The sequence below is a fragment of the Corvus kubaryi genome, unplaced genomic scaffold, assembly GCF_017639235.1.
Source record: "Corvus kubaryi isolate FWS band 111438036 unplaced genomic scaffold, C.kubaryi_AGA036_p1.0 37341, whole genome shotgun sequence".
Lineage (NCBI taxonomy): Eukaryota > Metazoa > Chordata > Aves > Passeriformes > Corvidae > Corvus > Corvus kubaryi.
The window spans coordinates 9,419,828-9,442,121 of NW_024581112.1; the positions used below are offsets into that span (position 1 = coordinate 9,419,828).

Below are 22,294 nucleotides of genomic sequence, written 5' to 3' on the forward strand. Positions count from 1 at the left end.
ATAATGTCCATTTGGCGGGAGGAAAGAAAAAGCTGAGGTCAGAGAACACCAGGGAGCTGGGACGCGTGAAGGAAAGAGTTAAGGCTGGAGTCACCCTCTCTGAAGTGCTCTGTGATGCTGTGCAGTGTTTCAACCCCCAGAGCCTTCCTCCTCCTCCCTCCCTGTGTCGGAGTGGGGAGGAGGCGGGTTCTGCTGAGCTGTTAAATCCTCAGTGAAGTTTCCCCCATTTCCAGTGGCCACCGTTGTCTGAGGCTGGTTCGGAGCAGGGCTGGGGTTGCCCTGACATTTCTGGGACCGCGGCCAGCCAAGAAGAAAAAAAGACGGGTGTTTTACAATTTGCTTTTGTCGAAGTGTGGAGAAAGGGGAAAGGAAACGTCCTTTCTTTTTTTTCAGTATCACATTCCTGTGTTTTTCTTCAGCCTGGAAAATATATTAGTGCTGGTGCTTTCCTCTCTGGAAACAAAGGAGCTAAACGGGACTGAGGAAGTAAGGAGTGGGAAGGAGGTTTGGGAAGTTTAAAAGAGAGAGACTTGGAGCAGCCAGGAGTTCCCTTTTCTTAAATGAAATCCCTGCCTGTGTGGGTAACCGGTACAGCAAAAATCCAGACCTGCAGGTAAATGGAGAAGCAGAGATCACAAAGGAAATTTCCGCTAACCTCATCCCGCCTGTCAAGAAGGTGAAGAAGAAAGTTACAAGACACACAACAGGCTCTGGGACCTGTTGGGCTGCGTAAAGATAAATCACTGAACAACAGTAAAGCTGTATGGCATTGGTCTCCTCTTAAAGGAAAAAGACGTGAAAACTCATCTCTGGCAGGGGAACTTCCCTGAGAGTGTAAGTTTCAAGTCAAATTCTTGTCTTTCTGCTCTACGTATGGGACCCTTTCTCTGTGTGTCTTTGCATGTATATATAGTGGGAGTGTGAGAGAAAAAGAGAGAGAGAAGGATGCAGATCACGGTGTTGTTTTAGACAGACAATATCGTGTTACAGAAGGATGATCTCATTTTTTCATAAAGTGATCCATTTTGTGTTTTTCCAAAAATAACTGTAAAATGTACAAAGCCACTAGGGCAGGACTGAGGTGTAATCAAGCACTTACAAATCACACAAAATAGCCAGCCTGTGCTTTGCATTTTTTATCCCTTGTGCAAGATATCATCATAGTGTTAACATCTAATTTTTCTCCTCCCCTCCCAACACAGATTGCACAATGAACTGGAGGCCAGCTCTCAGCTTAGCCCTGCTGTGGGCAGCATGGTTAGTGTGTGGCTCTGAGAAGACAGAGAGGCTAGTGGAAAGAGGGAGGCGTGGAGCTAGGAAAGTGCCCCTGGCTTACAGGGCTTCAAGCAGCCTCCTAAGAAGGTCTGGAGCATCCCTGAGGAATTCAAGCCCAAATCCTCAACACCCTGTCACCAAGAGGGATTCTTCAGCACCTCCAAAGCCACCTGCCAATCTCCTGCAAGGGGAAACACGCTCCCAGGCCAGGGGCATGGGGACCAGAATGAGATTAGTACAGAGACTCACAGCTGCAGCCAAATACTCCAAGTCCGAGATGATTAAGGACGAAGGGATATCCTCTGCCTCACAGTCACGAGTGGTGCGTTTCCCTTCAGGGTCAAGTTCTCCCAATGTCCTGGCCAGCTTTGCAGGGAAAAATCGGGTGTGGGTCATTTCTGCCCCCCATGCCTCTGAGGGCTACTATCGGCTCATGATGAGCCTGCTGAAAAATGACGTTTACTGTGAATTGGCTGAGAGGCACATCCAGCAGATTGTGTTGTTCCATGAAGAAGGGGAAGAAGGCGGAAAAGTTAGAAGGATAACCAATGAAGGAAAAATCCTGGAACAGCCACTAGATCCTGCCCTCATACCTAAGCTCATGAGCTTTCTGAAACTGGAGAAAGGGAAATTTGGCATGGTTCTGTTGAAGAAAACTCTTCAAGTGGAGGAAAGGTATCCTTATCCAGTCAGGCTAGAGGCCATGTATGAAGTCATTGATCAGAACCCCATCAGAAAAATTGAGAAGATGAGGCAGAAGGGCTTCATCCAGACTTGCAAAGCAGCTGGGGTGGAGGGGCAAGTGGTTGAGGAAGGCAATAATGGGGGCACCATGCAGCCTACCCCTGGCAGTGAACATGTCCAGGTGTCAGCAAGGAAGGAGGATCCAAGGAAGAGCAATTATCAGCCAACAAGGACCAAAACTGTGAGGAAACCAATGACAACCACAGTGGGCACTCCTCAGCCTACAGTGAGGACCACTACCCTCCCTCCCACCACCACAACTACTCGTGCCACCACCCGTGCAATGACAACAGCCAGCCAGTCTACAACAACAACTACACCCCTCCCCAGCACACAGAGGACCTGGACCATGAAGTCACATTCCACCACAGAGTACCACAGGCTGCCAGTAGCCCCTGACGTCACCACGCCACGAGTCACAGCCTCTGAGGACTTCTACTCTGCTGCATGGAAAAAAAACCGCAGGGACCGGCAGCGCAGCCACCCAGAGAAACAACCGGCAGCCACACGGAAACCAAACAAGGCTGCCCACTATGACACTTTCACAGAAGTCCCAACTGCACCCTCAGTGCACTATACAAAGGCAAATGTGGGAAGATTTAAAGATAATAGAACTGACAGAAAGGACTATAACCACAGGGACCTGAATGTCACACCTGGGCAACACAAACCAACTAAGATTAAACCACCAAAAAAGAAGACCCAAGAAAAGATACTCAGTAATGAGTATGAAGATAAATATGACCCAAGCAAGCCTGCTAGTTCCCATTTAGAGGAACAGTTTGCAGCTGGAAATATTCCCCCAAAGAAAGGAAAAGAATCAAAGAAGCATGAGCGAATGGATAAACTTGAGAAGAAGAAGAAGAAGGACAGACCTGACAAGCAGCAGAAGAGTGAGAAGCAGTCCAAGAAGGTCAAAGCTGAGAAAAAGAGCAAGCAGGACAAAGACCGCAGCAAGAAGAAGAAGGGAAGCAGGACTGAGAATGAGGATTTTCCCAAGCCCAACAAGAAGACTTTCCTACAGCCTCCCAGGAAATCAGCAACCAGCCTCCTGGAATATTTTGAAGGCAAGAGGCGGCTCATTGTAAGTAACTCATTCATCTGAATCTTATTACCTAAATGAAGTCACATCTCCCTCCTAGTAGGAATATGTGGAATTTTAAGTTTATAGTGGTTTTGTATTACTCTTTTTTGATGCTTTTGTCTCAAGAGGTAAAAGCTGTAGGCCCAAATGATCGTTTTCAACAGCTTTCACAGATTCATATCGGAAATCTTACAAGCACTAGAAAAATCAGTCATCCAGAGATTAGGCTAAAACCTCTTCCCAGCTACTTCCATGAGCCACCATATAGCAGATTATCTTGTTCCCAGTGGATATGTAGGTGTCAGGATCTGTATCATTATGATCAATAAAATGAGGTTCCAGTGTGGATTACATCCATTCATCACCTTGGGGTACTTGCCAAAGTTGCCACATTTCAGTGCTCTCCATGTCCTGCCAGCTGGCACACCTGCTTCATATTGGTGCTGGTGTCCTAAAGCTGGAAGCAAGCCAGGTGGCTTGGCAATACTAATGCAAGGCTGACTGAGGATATGCACAAAGGCTTGTGATCAGACGCCCTGAGGGATGGGGAATTCAAGATTAAGATCTGATGGGAATTTGGCATTCAGATCCCTTAGACATCTTCAGAGATCCCGTGCAAACTTTATTTTGGTTTGTTTCTTCTCCTGCTGTTTTTATTAAACTGTAACACGCCAGGAAGTTCTCAAGCATGAGAACTTCAGCATGGTCTGGAGTTACTTGTCCCCAGGTTTAACACCGTTGTATGTTTTTCCAAATACTTATCATAAAAACCACTTCACCTGGGACAGGAAACAGTTTTAGTTGTAGTATAAATGTTTTTTCTGGCAGATGACACATATCCTGAAAGGTACACTTTGGAAAATAGCTCTTTAAAAATATTATTGTGGGAGCTGGTTTCATGAAATTATCCTACTGCAACCTGGCCTGTTTCACAGTTATTGTCCAATAGTCATTGCCACAAACACCTTTGACTTCTGTGCTCCATATTCCAATACAAATAGCTAAGGTGCCAAGCTAAGATGCCAAGTTAAGATTTCAACCATTGGAATTTAATGAATCATTCTGCTGATGATTCATGGGCCTGAAAACAAGGCAACTTTCTTCTCCCCCTCCCCGTTCTTCAAGCTGTAGGGACTCTGCAGAGCTAGCACTGGAAGTGGAAAAAAGGCATATATTTAAAAAATTTGAACTTGAATGAATTTTGCAAATAATGCCTATTAGTTACTTGTTAACTAATATTTAGCCAAAACAAAAGCTCAGAGAAAGAAACTATGCAGAAGTTGGGATCCCTGAAATTTGGTCTCAATGTTGTGGTTTCCAAGAATATATGTAACACCAGGACAAGTATAAACAAATTTGAAAATAAAAGGGCCAAAAGTAAAGCTCACAGATGTCAGGCTGCTAACACCACCACAGTCCTGGCAACTTAAAGGATTGCCTGAAATTTGAACCTTCTGATACTAGGCCACCTCACAGCTGGATCTCTGAGAAAAGAGTTGCACAGTCTCAGGTTATCAGGTCAGAACAGACTAAAGACAAATGATTATGCCATGCTGCACTTCACTTTTCCAGAATCTAATAACATCCTCAACCTGCTTACTCTGAAGTTCCCTGAAGAATAGGTTTGGTTTGGTTATTAGTAAAAGCAGTGGCTGAACTCTACTTTCTCTTTGCCATGCACAGCACATGTGGAAAACAAAGAACTTCTCAAGCTTCTTTGAATGCACACATGTGCCTATTTGCATCCCTTCCTATCAAACTGTTCAGTTCCCTTAGGAGAACAGTCCTTACAATTAACTCTGTCATTCATGAGTCTTCAAACTACCTCTCTAGAGAATTAGCCCACATTGCTGCAGAAGTGGCTCTACCCAACTTGTTCCCCATTGCTTTGCTGTACTCTTGTCTTTCAGACTGGCTCCCAAGGACATTGTTTCAGTCCTTTTCCAAAGATCTTTTGAGAGGGACCTGCATTTTTAAGTTCTATATCATCAACAATTTCAGATCTCAGTGTGAATTTCAAATATCTGGAATTTTAAAGGCTATTCTGGGTTAAGTTCAATTAATGATAAATATAGGTCTCAGGTGCAGAAACTGAAAAAAATGTATGGGTTTTGAGTCCCACAGCCTCACCTCTCTACAGTGGGGCTTTTACTGCAGTCTTACTAATGTTGAGAAACTTTGGCCTAGTGAGTTTGGGTTTTTTGTTTATTTCTCTGTGGTGAAATGCCGACTGACAGTTTACATGTAACACTCCATATATACCCACATGCACATATATGCCTATGCACACACACACACACCCCCACATGCATGCATGCAAACGAGAAACGGGACGATGATCAGAGGGCTGGAGCACCTCTCCTATGGAGACAGGATGAAAGAGTTGGGGTTGTTCACCCTGGAGAAAAAAAGGCTCCAGGGAGACCTCACAGGAGTCTTCCAGTACCTAACGAGAGCTTATAAAAAAAGGAGGAGAGTGATAGTTGTGGAGAGTTGTGGATGCTCTACCCCTGTAAGTGTCCAAGTCCAGGCTGGACGGGACTTTAAACAACCTGGTCTAGTGGGAGGTATCCCTGCCCTTGGCAAGAGGGTTGGAACAAGTTGATCTTGAAGGTCCCTTCTGACCCAAACCATCCTGTGATTCTGTGATGCAAACACTGATAGAGACAGCCTTGGTTAAAACAGTCCTGGCACAAAGCTTTGATTGGAAGTTTGCTTTGTTCTACAAGGTTTGATGAAGTGGATCAGACTCAGGCTTGACTCTGCATTCCAGCTTATGACCCCCCAAACTAGGAGGAGACAATACAAACCAATGGTCTGTTTTTCATCTCAGTCCTCAAACTTCCCCAACACAAACCCTTCTCATGATCCTTTTTTTTCATTTGAAGCATTTTTATATGCAATTTAAAGGCAGTGTGTTACATGCTGTAGCACAGAAATCAAATCCTCTTTGTGTCTGTCACTGTCATTCACCTTCATGTTCCAATGCTGTAGTCATGCCAGGGGCCTTTGCATAAATGAGAGGCAGATTTTATAAGCCCAGAAATGTTTTTACATTGATGAACTGGATTTATAAAGAGTGTACCATAAAAATTAGCCTTCAGGCCCCATAAACTTCAGAAGGCAGCTAGAAAATTATTACCCCTGCTACAGATTAAATTAAATTAAATTACAAATTTGTAGTTGAAGGATTTTGGTGATTATTTGTGATCTTAAATCATAAAACTTGAATCCAGATTCCAGCCCCCTTTGTATTTGGGGGATCAGTGGCAGGTGCTTGATTGCAGCTCACTGCTGTGAGTTAGAATGATTACATTGCTAGAGCTGCAGCATTCCTAGGCATCTTTTGCTGGAAACTGCTGCATAGCACCACTGAATGTTGTTACACACACCCCTGTCCTGGAATATTTTCATCTCAGTCACTGATGAAGGATCTAAGTCATGTGCTCTAAACTTTTTAAAAATGAAATCTTTGCAATCCTTAGAAGGCTTTGAAATAAGTACTGTAAAATGTAGAGCTTTTTATACTTTTATTGTTGTAATTGTTCCTCTTCCTTTTCACCCACAGCTGTACCTTTGAGCAAATATAAGTCCCATAAGACATCAAAGTGGCTTAGAACAAAGAAAAGCAAAATCAGTAATTTTCACATGAGGTCACAGTGGACTTAGCAAGTCTTCAAGGTCTTCTTAGATGGCCATCATTTACATAAATATTCATGTAGCCCTAGTTGTACTCACTCCTTGGCAGTCAAAACAGCCATGGGAGCCCCACCTGGACCATGGGATGAGGGCAGAGCAGCTGCCGTGTTCCCAGGGCTCCAACTGTGAGTGAGTAGGGGAAAATCTTAGATTCAAAGCACCACTGAAGGCTGTGAGGGAGACCTGGTGGGACTGGCAGGGTGAGGGATAAAAGGAGATTACATGGCTTTCTGTAAAATCTAGTGGTATTTCTTCTACCAGCATTGTGGTAGAAGCAGCAGAGGACCTGGTGGAACCAGCTCTACATGCTTCCAAATGTTTTCCTGTGGCTGGCTGAATGTCTTCGGGTCAGGCCTGGACATGAAGGTACACTCCAAACACAAATAAGTAACAGCTTTATGGGAAAGAGAGCCCAGTTTGCAGACAGTGACTAGTTCTCCTTCAGTAAAATAATCATCTGCCTTCATTCCTTATACTAAACAAGCTCTTTTGTCTCTGCCAACAACCAGCTGATCACAACGCCCAAGGCGGACAACACCATGTACGTACAGCAGCGAGACGAGTACCTGGAGAGCTTCTGCAAGATGGCAACGAGGAAGATCTCAGTCATCACGATTTTTGGCACCATGAACAACAGCAGCATGAAAATTGACCACTTCCAGCTAGGTTCTTTTTCTTTTAATATTTTCTTTCCATCTCATGGGCACAATACAGACAGCAAAGGGAGAAATTGCCCCAGCTTGGGTCAAAATCTAAGACTATGCAGGACCTGCAAAATAGCTCATTTAGACATATTTGATGCCACCTTCTTTACATACAGAGTTTCCATGTAAACAGGTGACACTGAGCATTCATGTCTCTTAGGCAGCTTTTAAACAACTGCTGTCAATGTTCCTGGGGAAGCACCCACCAAAGTCAGTGAAAACCTGTCCTTTTGTAGCAATAGTGGTTGGACAAAGACTTCACATTGCAGTCCAGCAAAGCACTTAAGCTTAGGTATCTCTTGAATCATGTGAACCATCTCATTCCTGTCTGCAGCTAAAGATTAACACCACTGTGAATGCTTTGATGGATGAAGTCAAAGAAATACAAATATTCTTCAGTTCTATACTGCAAATAGAATAAAAGCTTCTAGTTTTGCTTTTAAGTCCACCACATCCTTCCCCTCAAAGTTCAACTGGTTTTACCAAACCTTGGGAAAAGATGTGTGATGGATGAGAAAGCTCTGGACCAAACCAGCTGCAGGGTGTTTCAGGTCTGGCATATAAATGGCCAGAAGATCACAGATGTATGTCTGGCTTCCAGCCGTGCCTCTGTTACTCTCAGAGGGATGGGATCTAGCAGGAGACCTAGCCTTGTGTCCCTGAATGACAGTGAGTAACAAATCCTGCCAGACTGTCCATTTGTGCACCTCCCTGACAAATCTGGAGCAGTGCAGGATTTTCCATATCAGGCCAAGGTTACTCAAGGTCATTTTTTGTGTACCTAGACCCATCTGCCTGTCAGTGGACTGCTTAGGATTATATTTAGCTCTAGTCTGGCTAATATTCAGATATTCACTCTGACACAGACCATACTCTTTCAGCCTGTTTCAAACTTAACCTACATCCAAACTTTCCCAAACCACACAAGTGTATGTAACAGCTGAGTTCTCACAGGAGGAATTGTTGAAGAAAAACAGGAGACTTGGAAGGGTATTGATTAAACCTTACATGAAGTTCACTTTACAGTTTTGTCCAAAAAAACAAATCCTGACCTTTATAGAAATATATACAATACAAATAAATAATACAAACATCTTTCTGTTCTACCTCCCCTTCTCCTCTACCCTTCTTGCTTGTATGACCTCTTCAAGGCTTATTCTTTGTGAGAATCAGAGGTAGCAAAAGCTCCTAAGAAATATTTTGTACACAGTATGTTGCTGTAGTGAGAAGCTTGAGCACCTAGCATGATGAGGTCTGCTCGGAGTGCTGCATCTTGGGACTGAAATACAAATGATAACAACAGAAAAGTCCACAGAAAAGACTTCTGACTTGAGATTTCAAATGCATTTAGAAGTAGTGAATGAAAGAGCTCAGTGACACTGGTCAAGATTAGCTCACAGTGAAACCACAGAGTATTTCCTAGTTTCCCACTGGAATGACACAAAAGCTGAGTGTCACTGCAGAGGCCTTTTCTTAAGCCCAAGCAATGTGGCCTCTTTTCCCCAGCTCATGGGAACAGGGCTTTAATCAACTAAACATCAGCCCCTGGCTACCCATCCTATAATCAAAGCTAATACCTAATCTATTAGGCCACTGGACTGCTAAAACAACCTGCTGGCCTTCTTTGTAACCTCATTGGAATTATTTCTAAAGATAACTCATCTTCCCAGCCTGTCTAGCTGCCAAAGATGTACGGAGAAACATTTCCCCACTGTTTCAGAGAAAAAGCAAAGTGAGCAAGGACTTTGCAGGTAGCAGCAGAGTCTCAGCTCCAGTGGTTCTTTGTGTGGATCCCAGACTCCTTTATGAGGTGGAGGTCAGGGACAAGTAGTGACTTGGAAAGACTAAATTAGATCAACTTCTTTTTTCTCCACAGAAATAGTTTCCAAGTTTGAAAGGCAGGACAGCCTTTGTGGCATTACTTTTTTCCTTGATACAGAATTTTCTGTATTACTCTGCAATTTAATTTTCTTCCTTTCATCGTAGATTTTGAAAGAAAATCTTATCACTCTCTACAACTACGTGAAAAGTGGTTGTAGTCAGGTGGGGGTCAGTCTCTTTGCCCAGGCAACCACTGACAGAATAAGAGGACACAGTGTTAAGCTGCATTCAGGGAAGTTTAGGTTAGATATTAGAAAAAAATTCTTCACTGAAAGAGTAATTGCACGCTGGAATTGTCTGCCCAGGGAGATGGTGGAGTCACTGTCCCTGGATGTGTTTAAAAAAAGACTGGACATGGCACTCAGTGCCATGGTTTAGTTGATGAGGTGGTGTTAGGTCATAGGTTGGACTAGATGATCTTAAAGGTCTTTTCCAACCTAGTTCATTCTGTGATTCTGTGATTCTGTGATCTCTTAACAAGGAAACTCTAACTTCATATTGATATCTAGAGTTTAAAGCAGAAGGGTGCCATAGGTCAGTTGGTCTAAGGTACTCCTGTACCGTAGCTGTTTTCCATCACATTTCACAATAACAACTTTTCTATCTCCACCTAGGCCGACGAGACAGTCTTTGCTTTTAAACATAAACTTTTGGTCTATGTCTTAATGGTCATACTTGCCATTAGTAACACATAAATCTCACTTGTGAAGCATCTGATGCAGGATTTACCTACATTTTATGAAGTGAATAACCAATTAGCATATCCAGCAACCCATCCAATCAAAAGCTGATAACACTGCTTGTTAATTCTTTACAAAACTTTCAACTGAGGTATATAAAACCATGAAAAATCATGCAAGTTAGATATATAGCCTGATAAGTGTAACCAAATTTTATTATTTGCTGGCTTGGCTTTTTTTTTTAAACAGTGGGTTCAAGGTGTGAAACCTAAACATCAGATTCTAATTCAAACATTTTCCCAAAATTTTAATTCAGAAGTTTCATTCAGTCTATACACAGGATGGACGTACTGCAAAATTTGAATCAGATCAGTATGACCCTTAAAAGCTATGTATATTTAGAAAATTATTTAAATTATTTGTTGTATGGCTCCTATCTTTCCTGTTGCTGTGTGCCCCACTTGAACCAGTCAATCTCATCTCTATTTGATGGCAAATAATTATGGAGCAAGGAACTGGAAAGTTGTACCTCTGGGACTGGAGAGTTGTACCTCTGGATTCCACCTCTTGATGACCTGCTATGTCTCTGACTTCAGGCAGGTCACTTAAGCCATGGCTGGGATTTCTAAGTGAGGATATGAATATAACATTCATAGTGGTGTCACAGGGCACAGGCAAGCAATGTTTGCAGGGAGCTCTTGGTGCCCAGGTGACATTTCACTTGGTGTGTGATTTAGCCTGTCTTTAGCTTTCCAGGCCCACAATTGCATATGGAGGCTTGTTTCAGCACTGTTGCAGTTGTATAGGGCTGTGCTGGGTGCTACAGCTGAGGCTGCGCTGATGACATGGAGACTTTCAGGACTTGACTGCAATATACCCTGGTTCTATGGGAAGTAAGGAACCTCAGTACCTCCACAGGCTTGTCCTCAAATCTCTGTGTTCAGAAGTCCTTTTCTCATTGTTTCTGAATGTTTTCTTAGAGTGGACCACTGAGTAGGCACAAGGGGTACTCAAAATTAAGTTTTCGCCTGTCAGGCTGCTAGAATCAGCCAGCAGGAGGAGGAGGGAGTACCAAAGTGGGGTATCTAGAGAGGTATGCTGCCAGCACTGCAGCATTCAAGACATGTTGAACAGTTTCTGGTTTCTTGTAGTCACTGAATCTCCCATGTAAATTTTTAAGACTGGTAAGGTTAACTCTAGTTTGCTGGCCAACCTCAAGCTGTTCTAGATATATTTTAGTGACCCAAATCACCTAGGCTGTTTCATTTGCACATGGTGCACATTGTTAAAATTTCTGTTTTCAATTACAGAAGTGGCTGCATTTCAGTGGGTGAAATGATTAGGACATGCATATACATGTATGAGCATATTGAAAAAATCTAAAAGATCTTTCCAGGAAAAAGCAAGATTTTTCAAAAGAATGTACACATGATGAATACTGAAGTGCATGAGGCCTAGGATAGACTGATTTTCAAAGAATACTGGGATGGAAAACTGGACAGTTAAAAGTCGTAGTGCCACATCCATGGTCTGTGATACATTGAATATTGCAGCAGGAAAAGAGCTTCTGAGAAATGAATTCTCCCCTTTCTTTTGAGGTGAAATTAAAGGCAGAGTGCTGTGTGATTCCATGACTATTTTCATTTCTCCTTTGCCTCACATTAAGATAATGAAAAGCCCATGAAAGTGATAGAAGATGAAGATCTCGTGGACCAGCAGCTCATCAGTGAGTTGAGGAAAGAGTATGGGATGACCTACAATGATTTCTTCATGGTCCTGACAGACACTGACATGAAGGTCAAGGTGAGGGTTTCAGCTCTTTGAACTCAGCTCTCTTTAAAGAAAACACATTGGAAAAATATGAAAAAAATTGAAAAATTTAGGAAATTACAGGCTTTCATGTGAGGCACATCAGAGACTGATGCAGGAGCTGGTCATTGCTGGAGGACAAGCAAAAGAACAGTAAGCAAAATTTTCAGAACTTAGGTAGCTATCTTCATTTTCTGCACTTAGGGGATCTCAGGAATTGTGTATTTCTGCTGGAATGGTGAGGAACAGGACCTCCCCACAGCTGACGGGGTTTTAATGTAGCGTCTGGCATTCTAAAACACACAGCTTGGCTGCTCAGCGAGATTACACCACACTGCATAAGGACAATCCTCTAGCTGAATGGCCTTACAAAAGAATATAGTAACTGCAACGTCCTGGCCTTATCACATTGGGCAAAGACTGAAAATACGCCACTTCCAAAGGGCAGTCTGACTGCAAAACCAGTTATATTTTCCATAGTTTCTGATCTGTTTTAGGCCTTGTTGCCTGTGTGCAAATTCGAATACTTGGATCTCTAAATATCCTATGGTGCTGTGATACATGCAGAAGGGCTGCTAATAAGAGCATCCTTATATCCACCTGTCTTGTTTTTTTTCATAACAGCAATACTATGAAGTACCCATAGCAATGAAGTCTGTGTTTGATTTGATTGACACCTTCCAATCACGAATTAAAGACATGGAAAGACAGAAAAAAGAGGGCATTGTCTGCAAAGAAGATAAGAAACAATCCCTTGAGAGCTTCTTATCCAGGTATCACCTTCTGTTCTTATCTGCTGCTAGCTCTACGAATTATTGTTGTACTGTAAAAATACCCGTAACTATTTCTGGGATTTTTAAATATAGATTTCTCAGTATTTACAGTGTTAAGTAAATACAGAGATGCAGCCAGAGCTGAATGCAGTCTTGTATAGAATACTGGAAGTCAGGAAGCATGTTTCCTGACTAACTGCACCTTCCTTGGACACTGATTTTCAGTGCCTCAGTTTCCCCATCATGACATGGAGATAATAAAACTGATTTGCATTAGAAGAGCAAATAAGGATTAATTCACGGATGTGAGCTCAATGTTTTGAATGTATGAAGCACAGTGTTTATGTATTTTGATCATCAACCATCCCAATCTCATTAATCCCATTCTAATCCCTTCCATGTAGTTCAAATCAGTAATTAATTCTGACTTCCTTCTTATCCTGCTTGAGATAACAGCTGGTTTTTGCCAGTATTAGTCATGCATATGATTAAAGGTCTTGCAGATGTCTTTTGCAAAATGTTGGAGACTTTCTGCAGAAAGACAATTTTGTTTATGCAATCTCTATATGCTGTGTTATTACTCTATCTTGAGACCTGAATTCCAGGCAATAAATGTGCCTGGACTGTGGGCATTCAGACCCACAGAAGAGCTGTGCAGCTATAGCCCTCTCTCAATTATCACTGGGTAATTGACATGAAATTAGTGCTACCCCATCATTCTAGACCTTTCCTGTTACAACTGCATCCTCCTCACCTACTATAAGAATCCATGGGAATACACTGTTGATGCCAGACAGCTTTAAAAGTAACTGAGGCAGCATGATGGATTATGACGAGGAGGAAAGGAGCAACAAGTAAATTAATAGGTTGTTGGTTCATAAACATTTTAAAATTCAATGGCCACTTCAACAGAAAAAGAACCTTTAACAAGATCCACCCCACCCACCTCACCACCTCCTGTTTAGGTCCCAGTGATTCATCCTTGAGACCACCAAGAAGAACCACAGTTTGGAAACAGCTGATCAGCACAAGAAAGAGCTTGTATGCTGGAAAGGGACAGGCCCCAAATCCTTCTCTGCTTGGAAACAGCCCTAGTAATAAACACACATTAGAAAACTGGGCACAAAAAATGCAGAATGTTGCATCTATAAACCGCACTGCTGCTGCACAGAATGCATTTGTTGTCTGTGAAAGAAGCATCAGGCTTTAAATATTGGGTGGACTTCTCTAGCCACATTAACTGGTCAGATTCCCAGTAAAATTAATTCCAGCTTTGTCCAAGATCGTGTTTCCAGTTGAACAAGGGCCCTGGCATCATCTCCCTGGTGTTGCTCCTTGCAGAGGTCAGTTACAATAATGCAAATACTGTTCTTAACAAGCCTGCCTGGTGTGAAAGGAGACCACGAGAGCCAGAGCCAGCTTGAGTAATGCTTAAAAGCCACATGTAGAAGGAGGAGAACCTTGAGTTTGGGGCTGAGTTCCCCCTAAGACCTAGACACTGGCTGTGCTGCTCTTTGGGCTCACACATCAGAACAGGATGCAAAACAGGTAGAAGAAGAAAAAAGGATCCACACAGGAAAGGATCCGGCAGATTTGTCAGGAGTATTGGTCCATGGCTTCTGATGTCAGAAATAAAGCAGAAATCTGTACTTTATTGATGGTGAACTAACAGCTGTGAAGGACCAACTGAATTAATTTCTAAGATGTAGTCCCAGATAAGCACACCAAGTGCTCCTCAGGCAGGGGAATAAACAGCTTGAGTGGCTTTCAACGCTTTTCAGCTCTGTGTAACTCCAAAGGAGATATTAAAAAAAAAACGAGAAAGCAGTAGAAAAGTATCTTAAAGTGACTCACAGTTTTTCCCTAGGCAAAATACGATCCAATGGCTACATTCTCACTCACTGTTCATAGGTAACCAGGTGCTTTTCTGTACAAAATAGCACAAAGATTATTTTGTTCCCCATTTTCAGAATGACACAAAATTTCCCTCCTTTTCTTCACATCACATATGTGATCCTTAGTGCTTCTCGTTCCTGTTCACTTGACTGTACACACACATTCATGTCTCTTTGCTGTTCCTCCTGAGAAAGATTAAAATTGAGGTTTGCTTTTCAAGGATTTACTTTTCTAACTGTAAAAAACCCCCAGTACCAATCAACAAGCAAAGACATCAGCATGCCCTGCTCTTCTAACAACTTCTTCCCTGACTTTGAGCAAGTCCCACCACACCTTCAGCTTCTCTTAAGTGAAGCAGAATTGACCCTTTGCATTAGCCTTCATTTTGAGATCTTCACATGGTACAGCAGAAAGGCAGGCTATTATTATAGCAGAGTAACATCTGCATCCATTTAAAAGATCATTTCCTGCTGTAAAAATATCTCTGCAGCTTTGCAAATTCCTATAAATCTGACTTTTTAGGTTAAGTGGAGAAGTACCTATATTCAAGAAACAAGTTGTTGAGAGAGTATTAAAAAAACCCCACAGTTAGAATTTTTAAAGATTTCAAGTGTCCTTATAGCACTGCCTTTCCTTGACAGGAAAGGAAGGAGATCCTTGTGCAAAATCTTGGGTAGATGGTGCAGTCCCTCTTAAAGAAAGATTCCAAGATTTATCTTATTGCCCCATGCATGCCTTATATAGCCACAGACTGACACAACCACACACTTACAAGCAAGCTCAGATTTAAAGCCAGGTTAAAGGCATTTTGAGCAAACGTGGTGCAGGAAATAAAAAAGAGGTCAGTGATTATTTACACAGAAGTATGAGTTATGTCTGAAATGAAGATACGCCCTAATTCTCAGACAGCCCTTGGACTGCAAAATAACTGTGCAGTTCCAGCAGTGGTGAATGATGTAAAAGCCAAATGCCGAGTGAGGAATTCCACAGGAATCTTTCTCTCTTGAATATACACTTCTCAGCATTGCTGTAACTACTGAAGGGGGCTTTGAGCAAAGATTGTAAACTTTGCAGTGTTTGTTTGGTGAAGCAGCAGCACCGCAGGTGTTTCTTTGAAAGTTTTGGAGCTGTAAAACTCAAAACAAGCTTTATCCTTTCCCAGTGATGGACAGAACTGGGAAGATTTCCCATCCAGCTGTTACTTAGAAGTTGTGAGAGATGATGTGTCTCAGCCTACAGAGAACAGAAATGCTGAGAGGACTTGAGTCACATGTCTTGACCATGGCCACACTCTCTTTACAGATTCCGATGGAGAAGGCGGCTGGTGGTGATCTCTGCTCCCAGTGATGAAGATTGGGCTTATTCCCAGCAGCTTGCTGCTCTCAGTGGACAAGCCTGCAATTTTGGTGAGTCAAACGGAATCATACTCTTGCTCCCCCAAACCACATCCTTCCTGGTGATGTGATGGATTCCTTTGCTCAAGTTTGAACCTGAGGAGTCTGACAACTGAAAACTTTCCTCCAGATCCAAATGGAAGATTGTGCTAAGCACGTAGTACAGCACACTGACACCTAAGACAGCTAAACAAAGTGTTCCCTGGAATCATTTGTACTGTAGCAGAAAATGCTAGCACTCCAAAGCTTCTCTTCAGGCTTGTACTTCAGGAGAGTAATAGTTATTTTGGTTTGGTTTTGGGTTTTTTTGTACTGCACAAATTAACAACACAAGGAAAATGCTTTGGTAAGGGCAGATCCTTTAAGACCCAACTCAGAACTGGCCAGGCATCAGGGAGATGCACGGCCATCAGGGTTTTTTTCTTTTTTTTACTGCTTCATTGCCAAAATCTGTAAAAATATTAATGGAAGCCACTTTAATCCAATAAAGGCCCTCCCAGACTAGGGACTTAAGTACCTAGATAAGATCTTAAGTACCCCTAACTAGGTACTTAAGATCCAACTAACATAGTAGAGAGAGAGGGGCTCCTCTAGGAGACAACTAAGGGCAAGACCCAGAGGTGCTCTTCTGTCTTCTTGTCATGAAGTGCAGAGAGCCTTACTCCTTAAGTTGCTAGCAGTGCACACACCACACATGGTCTAGACTTGACTCCTTCAACAGAATCAAACAGGTCCCTTTCAAAAGCTGCTATTTCAATGCATTTCAGTTACACCAGAAGGGAGATCTTCACAGTATGATTGTTTATTCATAATCACCTGGCTTTCGTTCAGAGTATCAGCACCACTTCATTTGGAAAGTACCAAAGTAAACTGCGACATGGACCACTGCAAAATGCTTTCTGAAGAATAAAATGTAATCAAAACAGTTGAGTATCCCCACCCTTTGGTAGGGACAGCTTGAACACAATCCAGTGAGTTTCCAAAGCATTTGTCAATGGGTGTTTTAACTAAGTGGTTTGTTTCCAAGCATCTTACCTCCAAGCTGTAAAAGCAGTTACATCAAAGATTTTGTAGATTGTACTGACTCATGTTATATGAACAGTTTCTGCTGTCCCTAAGGTCTTTCTTCAAAGCAAAAGCAACAGTCCAAGCCTCTGTGCAGAACAAATGGAAGAAGCGAGTATCTGGCATAAGCTATTCCTCATAGTCATTCAGAATTTAACTGGCATAGATTATACTGCCTCTAAATAATTTGTTGCTGTGTGTATGGTAAGTAAAAGCTTTACTAGTGAAGAAAATAGTACAGGAAGATTCTGAATTTGGAGAATGGCCTCTGCAATTTACTGGCGTATCTGATGGTTGTATCCCTATGCTACAGAACCATACCACCATGCTGCTGTCCTTGAAACAGCTTTATGCAACTGATACCACATTTACTCAACACCTCAGCTTATCCTTTTGTTTGGGACAGGTGATGTGACTGGCAGGGACTCCACAGAAGTCAGTAACTCTTTCTCCTGGAGGGCTAGCTGAGACTGGGCCTTAATTTAGCAAGCACAGACCTGGCTGATTAAACTGAAATCTGCCCAAGGATAAGCAGAAAGGTCTGGTCTGACCCAAAACTTTCATTTCCTCCACAGGTCTGCGCCACATAACTATCCTCAAATTGCTAGGAGTTGGAGAAGATATTGGAGGTGTTTTAGAGTTGTATCCAATTAATGGTAAGTGACTGTTTCCAGTTTCTTCAGTACTACACATGAAGGGCATTATTCAGTGCTGAGTGCTTCTTTGCTGTAATTTCTTTAGAGGGATGAGTATGACTGTTTTCCTCTTTTGCTTTGTTTCTTTTAAAAAACAAGATGACACAAAAGCAAACAAAAAGCTTTCTTGGTGTTTCTGTGCTAACATTATATAGGTTCTTCAGGACAGAAAAGCACAAATACCTGAAAGTCATCTCACATTTTGATTTCCCACCTAAGCTTACAGTCCCCAGTACACTCCTCTGCCAGCCTTGCTGTTAAAGACAGGGATGCATGTGCCTTTTGCACACTCAAGAGTTTGTAGGGTTAATAGAACACACACTCAGCAGATTCTCCTCTATGGATTCATAGAATGGCTTGGAGTGAATAGGACTTCTTAAAGATGATCTAGTTCCAATCTCCTGCCATGGGCTGGGACACCTTTCACTTCATCAGGTTGATCAAAGCTCTATCTAACCTATCCTCAAACACTTCCAGAGACAGGGCATCCATCTGGGCAACCTGCTCCTGTGTCATACCACCTGTATCCTAAAAACCCTCTTCCTTATATCTAATCTAAATATACCCTCTTTCTGTGTAAAATTAATACTCCTTGTTCTATCTCTGGGCCCTGGTAAAACATCTTTCTCAGTCTTTCTTATAAGCTCTCTTTATTATTCCACTTGCATCCCAGCAAGCTACTACTCCAGGTAGATATCCTTGACAGAGTGGGGACTTTTCAAATGCTGCGGGTTCCTCTTCTACCTAATCCAAACAACTGCCTCCATCAGTGGAGGAACAAAGACAGAAAGAATCTTATTTATCCCATCTCTGTTCCAACTGCTCTGTGCATGAAAGCATTCTAGTCCTTCCTTCTATAGCACTTCTACATTAAGTCCGTGTATGAGAAAAATAAACAGAGGAAGGTGATGTCAGATTTCTTCCATCAACACTCTTGCAGCCTCCACTGATTTTTCACTGGAGGCTTCATTACTTTGTTTATAGTTCCTATTTGTTAAGATCAACAGATCTTTGTCTAATTTCCCCTTGAATTGATGTTGACTCCTAGAACGTGTTCTCCTGTGAGAACTTCTACAGAGATACCTTTTATTTGTCCTGAGCATGGCTCCTACACCTTTGTTTGATTCCCCTTATTTCTTGTGTGGGATAAAGGCAAACATTTAATCCCTATCCTTCTCTGCAGTAACACTGACAATTCTGCAGGTCTTCCCCAAACCATTTATTTGAAAGATTGCAGTCTTTACTTAGTTGGATACAGAATCATACAGAATTTATTTCAAACCTGTGATCAACCTTGTTGACTTCCTGACTTTTCTCCCCAGTTCTACCATAGTCTTTTGAGGTGAGAGAAACAGAATTTCATGCAGTGTTCAAGATGCACACAAATAAGAGGTTTCCATAGTAAAATAATAATACTGTTCTGTTATTATTTTCCTCATGGTTATAACATTTGGTTTTGCTTTTGGCCATTAGTGAGCACTGAAGTACCCTTTCATGAAATTTTCTTTCATAGCCCTAAGAACTCACTGGCAAGTGGTAATGGTCAATCTTCACCACTTCTTATGTGAAGTCAGAAAAATTTTCACCAAGTGTATCACTTTGATCTGAGTAGATTTTCTTCTATAATTTTATTAACCAGTCATACAGTCTTAAAGGATCTTCTGCAATGCCTCACAATCATCTCCCACTCTTTACTGTAAGTACCTTCACACTCACAGTATACTAACCTCCATGCTCATATCTTGTGTGCGTTATTTACACATACATGGAACTGCACCAGTCCCAGCACAGCCATGGAACTTTACCGATGACCTCCCTCCAATACAGGTGATCATTCACTCCCACCTTGCTCCTGCTTCAACCAACCTATCAAAGGACCTTTTGAAGCTTTCTGAAAATTCATATAGCCTGTATCAGCCAGGCTACCCTTAACCATCTGCTTGCTGACCTCTTTCAGAGAACCTCAAGTCTGTAAAGCAGGGTGCCACCGTGTAAGAGTCCTGTTGCCAAGCCAACTATGCATATATGTGCCCACTGATCTTAGTTGCTTTACAGTTTCTACTCATTTACCCAACACACACTTCACACTTAAAAGCCTGGAGTTCACCAGATTTACCCTAGAAAATATACTTTGAAGAGCAAATGACGTCTACCACATCCCATACCTCACATACCATGACAGTTCAAGAGTAAGGCTCTATATCCAGAAATGCCTCTATCACACTTCAATTCCCGTGATTTGTTTCACTGTTGTTCACATATGCCTTCTGCAATACATAAACTTGTGACCCTAGCTGCAAAGAAGCCAAAGAAGTTCACGGATTTTGGGTGACAAAAAGATGTACCACACTACAGTAGCTTCAGCCTAGAGAATAAGGACAAGTTTACTAAACCTGAAAAAGCTGTTAAAAATACATCCTTAGCTCACAGTAGAGCAATTTCATTTCGGATCCAGGAAATGGATCTGGACTTGCAAATTACAAGCATCTTATATTGCCAACTCTTGGGCTGTATCCTATCTCATGTTGCTAACTTTTTTATCTACAAATAATCATCATCACCTAAATAATAGATTAATGCTGATTTTATGTGATCACTTTCTAGGAAGCTCAACTGTAGACAGAGAAGACATCCCAGCTAATTTGGTGAAAGACATTCGAAATTATTTCCAAATTAGCCCGGAATATTTCTCCATGCTTCTAGTGGGGAAAGATGGCAACGTCAAATCCTGGTATCCCTCTCCAATGTGGTCTATGGCAATTGTGTATGACCTGATTGATTCCATGCAGCTCCGGCGCCAGGAAATGACAATCCAGCAGTCGCTGGGCATGCAGTGCCCCGATGATGAGTATGGCGGGTATGGCTACCACAGCTACCACCAGGGCTACCAGGAAGGTTACCAAGATGACTACCGTCACCACGGAAGTTACCACCATGGATATCCATACTGAACAGAGCGACTTAGCCTCTGACCGCCCCCATGTCTGTCTTCCAATAGCTATCCAAGCAATAGGTGGCCACTTGCAGAAAATCTTCCCAGGCCACCTAAATATCCACGCCTCGTTCTTCTACTGTTCAATCAAGGGACTTTGGTCATTTGCCTTCTCAAAAAATGCAGAAGCCTTTACAGTGAAGCAATTCAAACCAGTAGTATTGAAGCTTTAAACAATAAAGACTCCTTTATATTTTTAAACCTTTATAAACAAAGACCATCAGCGGGTGCTGTTTGTATTAAAACCAAACAAAAAAAACCCCATAGCCCCATTCCATGGGCACTACAGTAGGGCAGGAAACAAACTGTCCAACAATGTGCTTTTTAGTACTTTTTCTAAGGAGGAAAAAAAAAAAGTATATTTATTGGAAAGTGTGATTTCATTATGCTTACGAAAAGAAACAAAGAACCAACACTTTGGGTCTCTCCCAGAGAAGAAAAATTTAAGAAAGAAGCATGGGGCATGCTCTTTAATAATAACAACAACAGTAATAAAATTTTTTTGAAACATCTTGTTTAAAAAGACAGCATCCCTTCTACAGTGCATTAACATTGTAATTAGCTGACTTTATGAATGAAAATAAGATTTATGGCTATGGCAGAACTTGTTCCAATACAATACAATGTAAAGTTCTTAACTACAAAGCTTACTGCATGGCTATTTATTCTTTCAATTGGGGTCCCTGTTCTCTTAGGTCCTGCCCACATCACTGTTAAATCCAAGTTAATGAGAGCTAAGTGGGAACACCAACCAGGATTAGCACTGTCTGAAATACAAAAATCTGAAAAGCATTATTTTCATCAGAAAAAGAAATCTCATTCACATATATTTTCAATGAGTTGTAACTAGCTCTCTATAATAATGCTTTTAATTAAACTATTACTCTAAATTTCAAATTCTCTTTTACCTCTTCTTCTCATACCCTGCCCTATAAAAGTGATCTGGATTAAATGTTTATAAAAAGTATTTGAGATTAATTTTATCTGCTAAAGCATCTCTATTTCTGCCACACTTTCAGAAATGGTTTTTTTCTCCCTTCTTATTGATGTCTTTGGGCGTTGGAGCTGTAATACCACCCTACCCTACTGAAACCAGTGGCAAGAACTGCATGCATAGCCATGGTTTCAACACCACTGGGGTTAGATTTCTAAACACTGAAGATGCAGCAGAAAGATTATGGAATACCTTTAAGTGAAAATACCATGTCAGCCTTTATAATGGCACATTAGTCACTTCTGATGTCGAAGGTGTGCCTGACCAGTCACATTTCTTTTTATAATCCATGATGTGGGTGCACACCACATATAGATGCACACAACAGGGCACTCGTACTGGGTATCGCCATCACAGCAGTAGCACAGGAACAGGGAGAAACTACAGCTCTAAGCTGGCCACAGCATGCTCTGCATTTTGACTTTTAGCATTTTCCTGATTTTTTTTCCCAGATGAAAACAAAACTGGCTAAAGCAACAAGTTCACTCCAAACCAGATGCCTTCTTCAGAAATTTAAGTCACAAAAGGTCAGGCATCACTTGCCCTTCTGAATGTCAGAAGGGCAGACAGATGGTCACAAGGCCTTTAGCTTTACAAATCTGGTCACCC

The 22,294-nt window shown here is 41.9% G+C and overlaps 1 protein-coding gene across 1 annotated transcript; it reads left to right on the forward strand.

The window, feature by feature from the left end:
* The first annotated feature begins 211 nt into the window (after positions 1 to 211).
* On the forward strand, positions 212 to 21,669 carry CCDC80 (coiled-coil domain containing 80). Its single transcript, XM_042031837.1, has 8 exons — positions 212 to 834; positions 1,203 to 3,103; positions 7,312 to 7,468; positions 11,734 to 11,870; positions 12,501 to 12,649; positions 15,848 to 15,951; positions 17,580 to 17,660; positions 20,304 to 21,669. Exons 2-8 carry the CDS (start codon positions 1,211 to 1,213, stop codon positions 20,648 to 20,650), a joined length of 2,868 nt encoding a protein of 955 aa, XP_041887771.1. The 5' UTR covers positions 212 to 834; positions 1,203 to 1,210; the 3' UTR covers positions 20,651 to 21,669.
* The last annotated feature ends 625 nt before the right edge of the window (positions 21,670 to 22,294 follow it).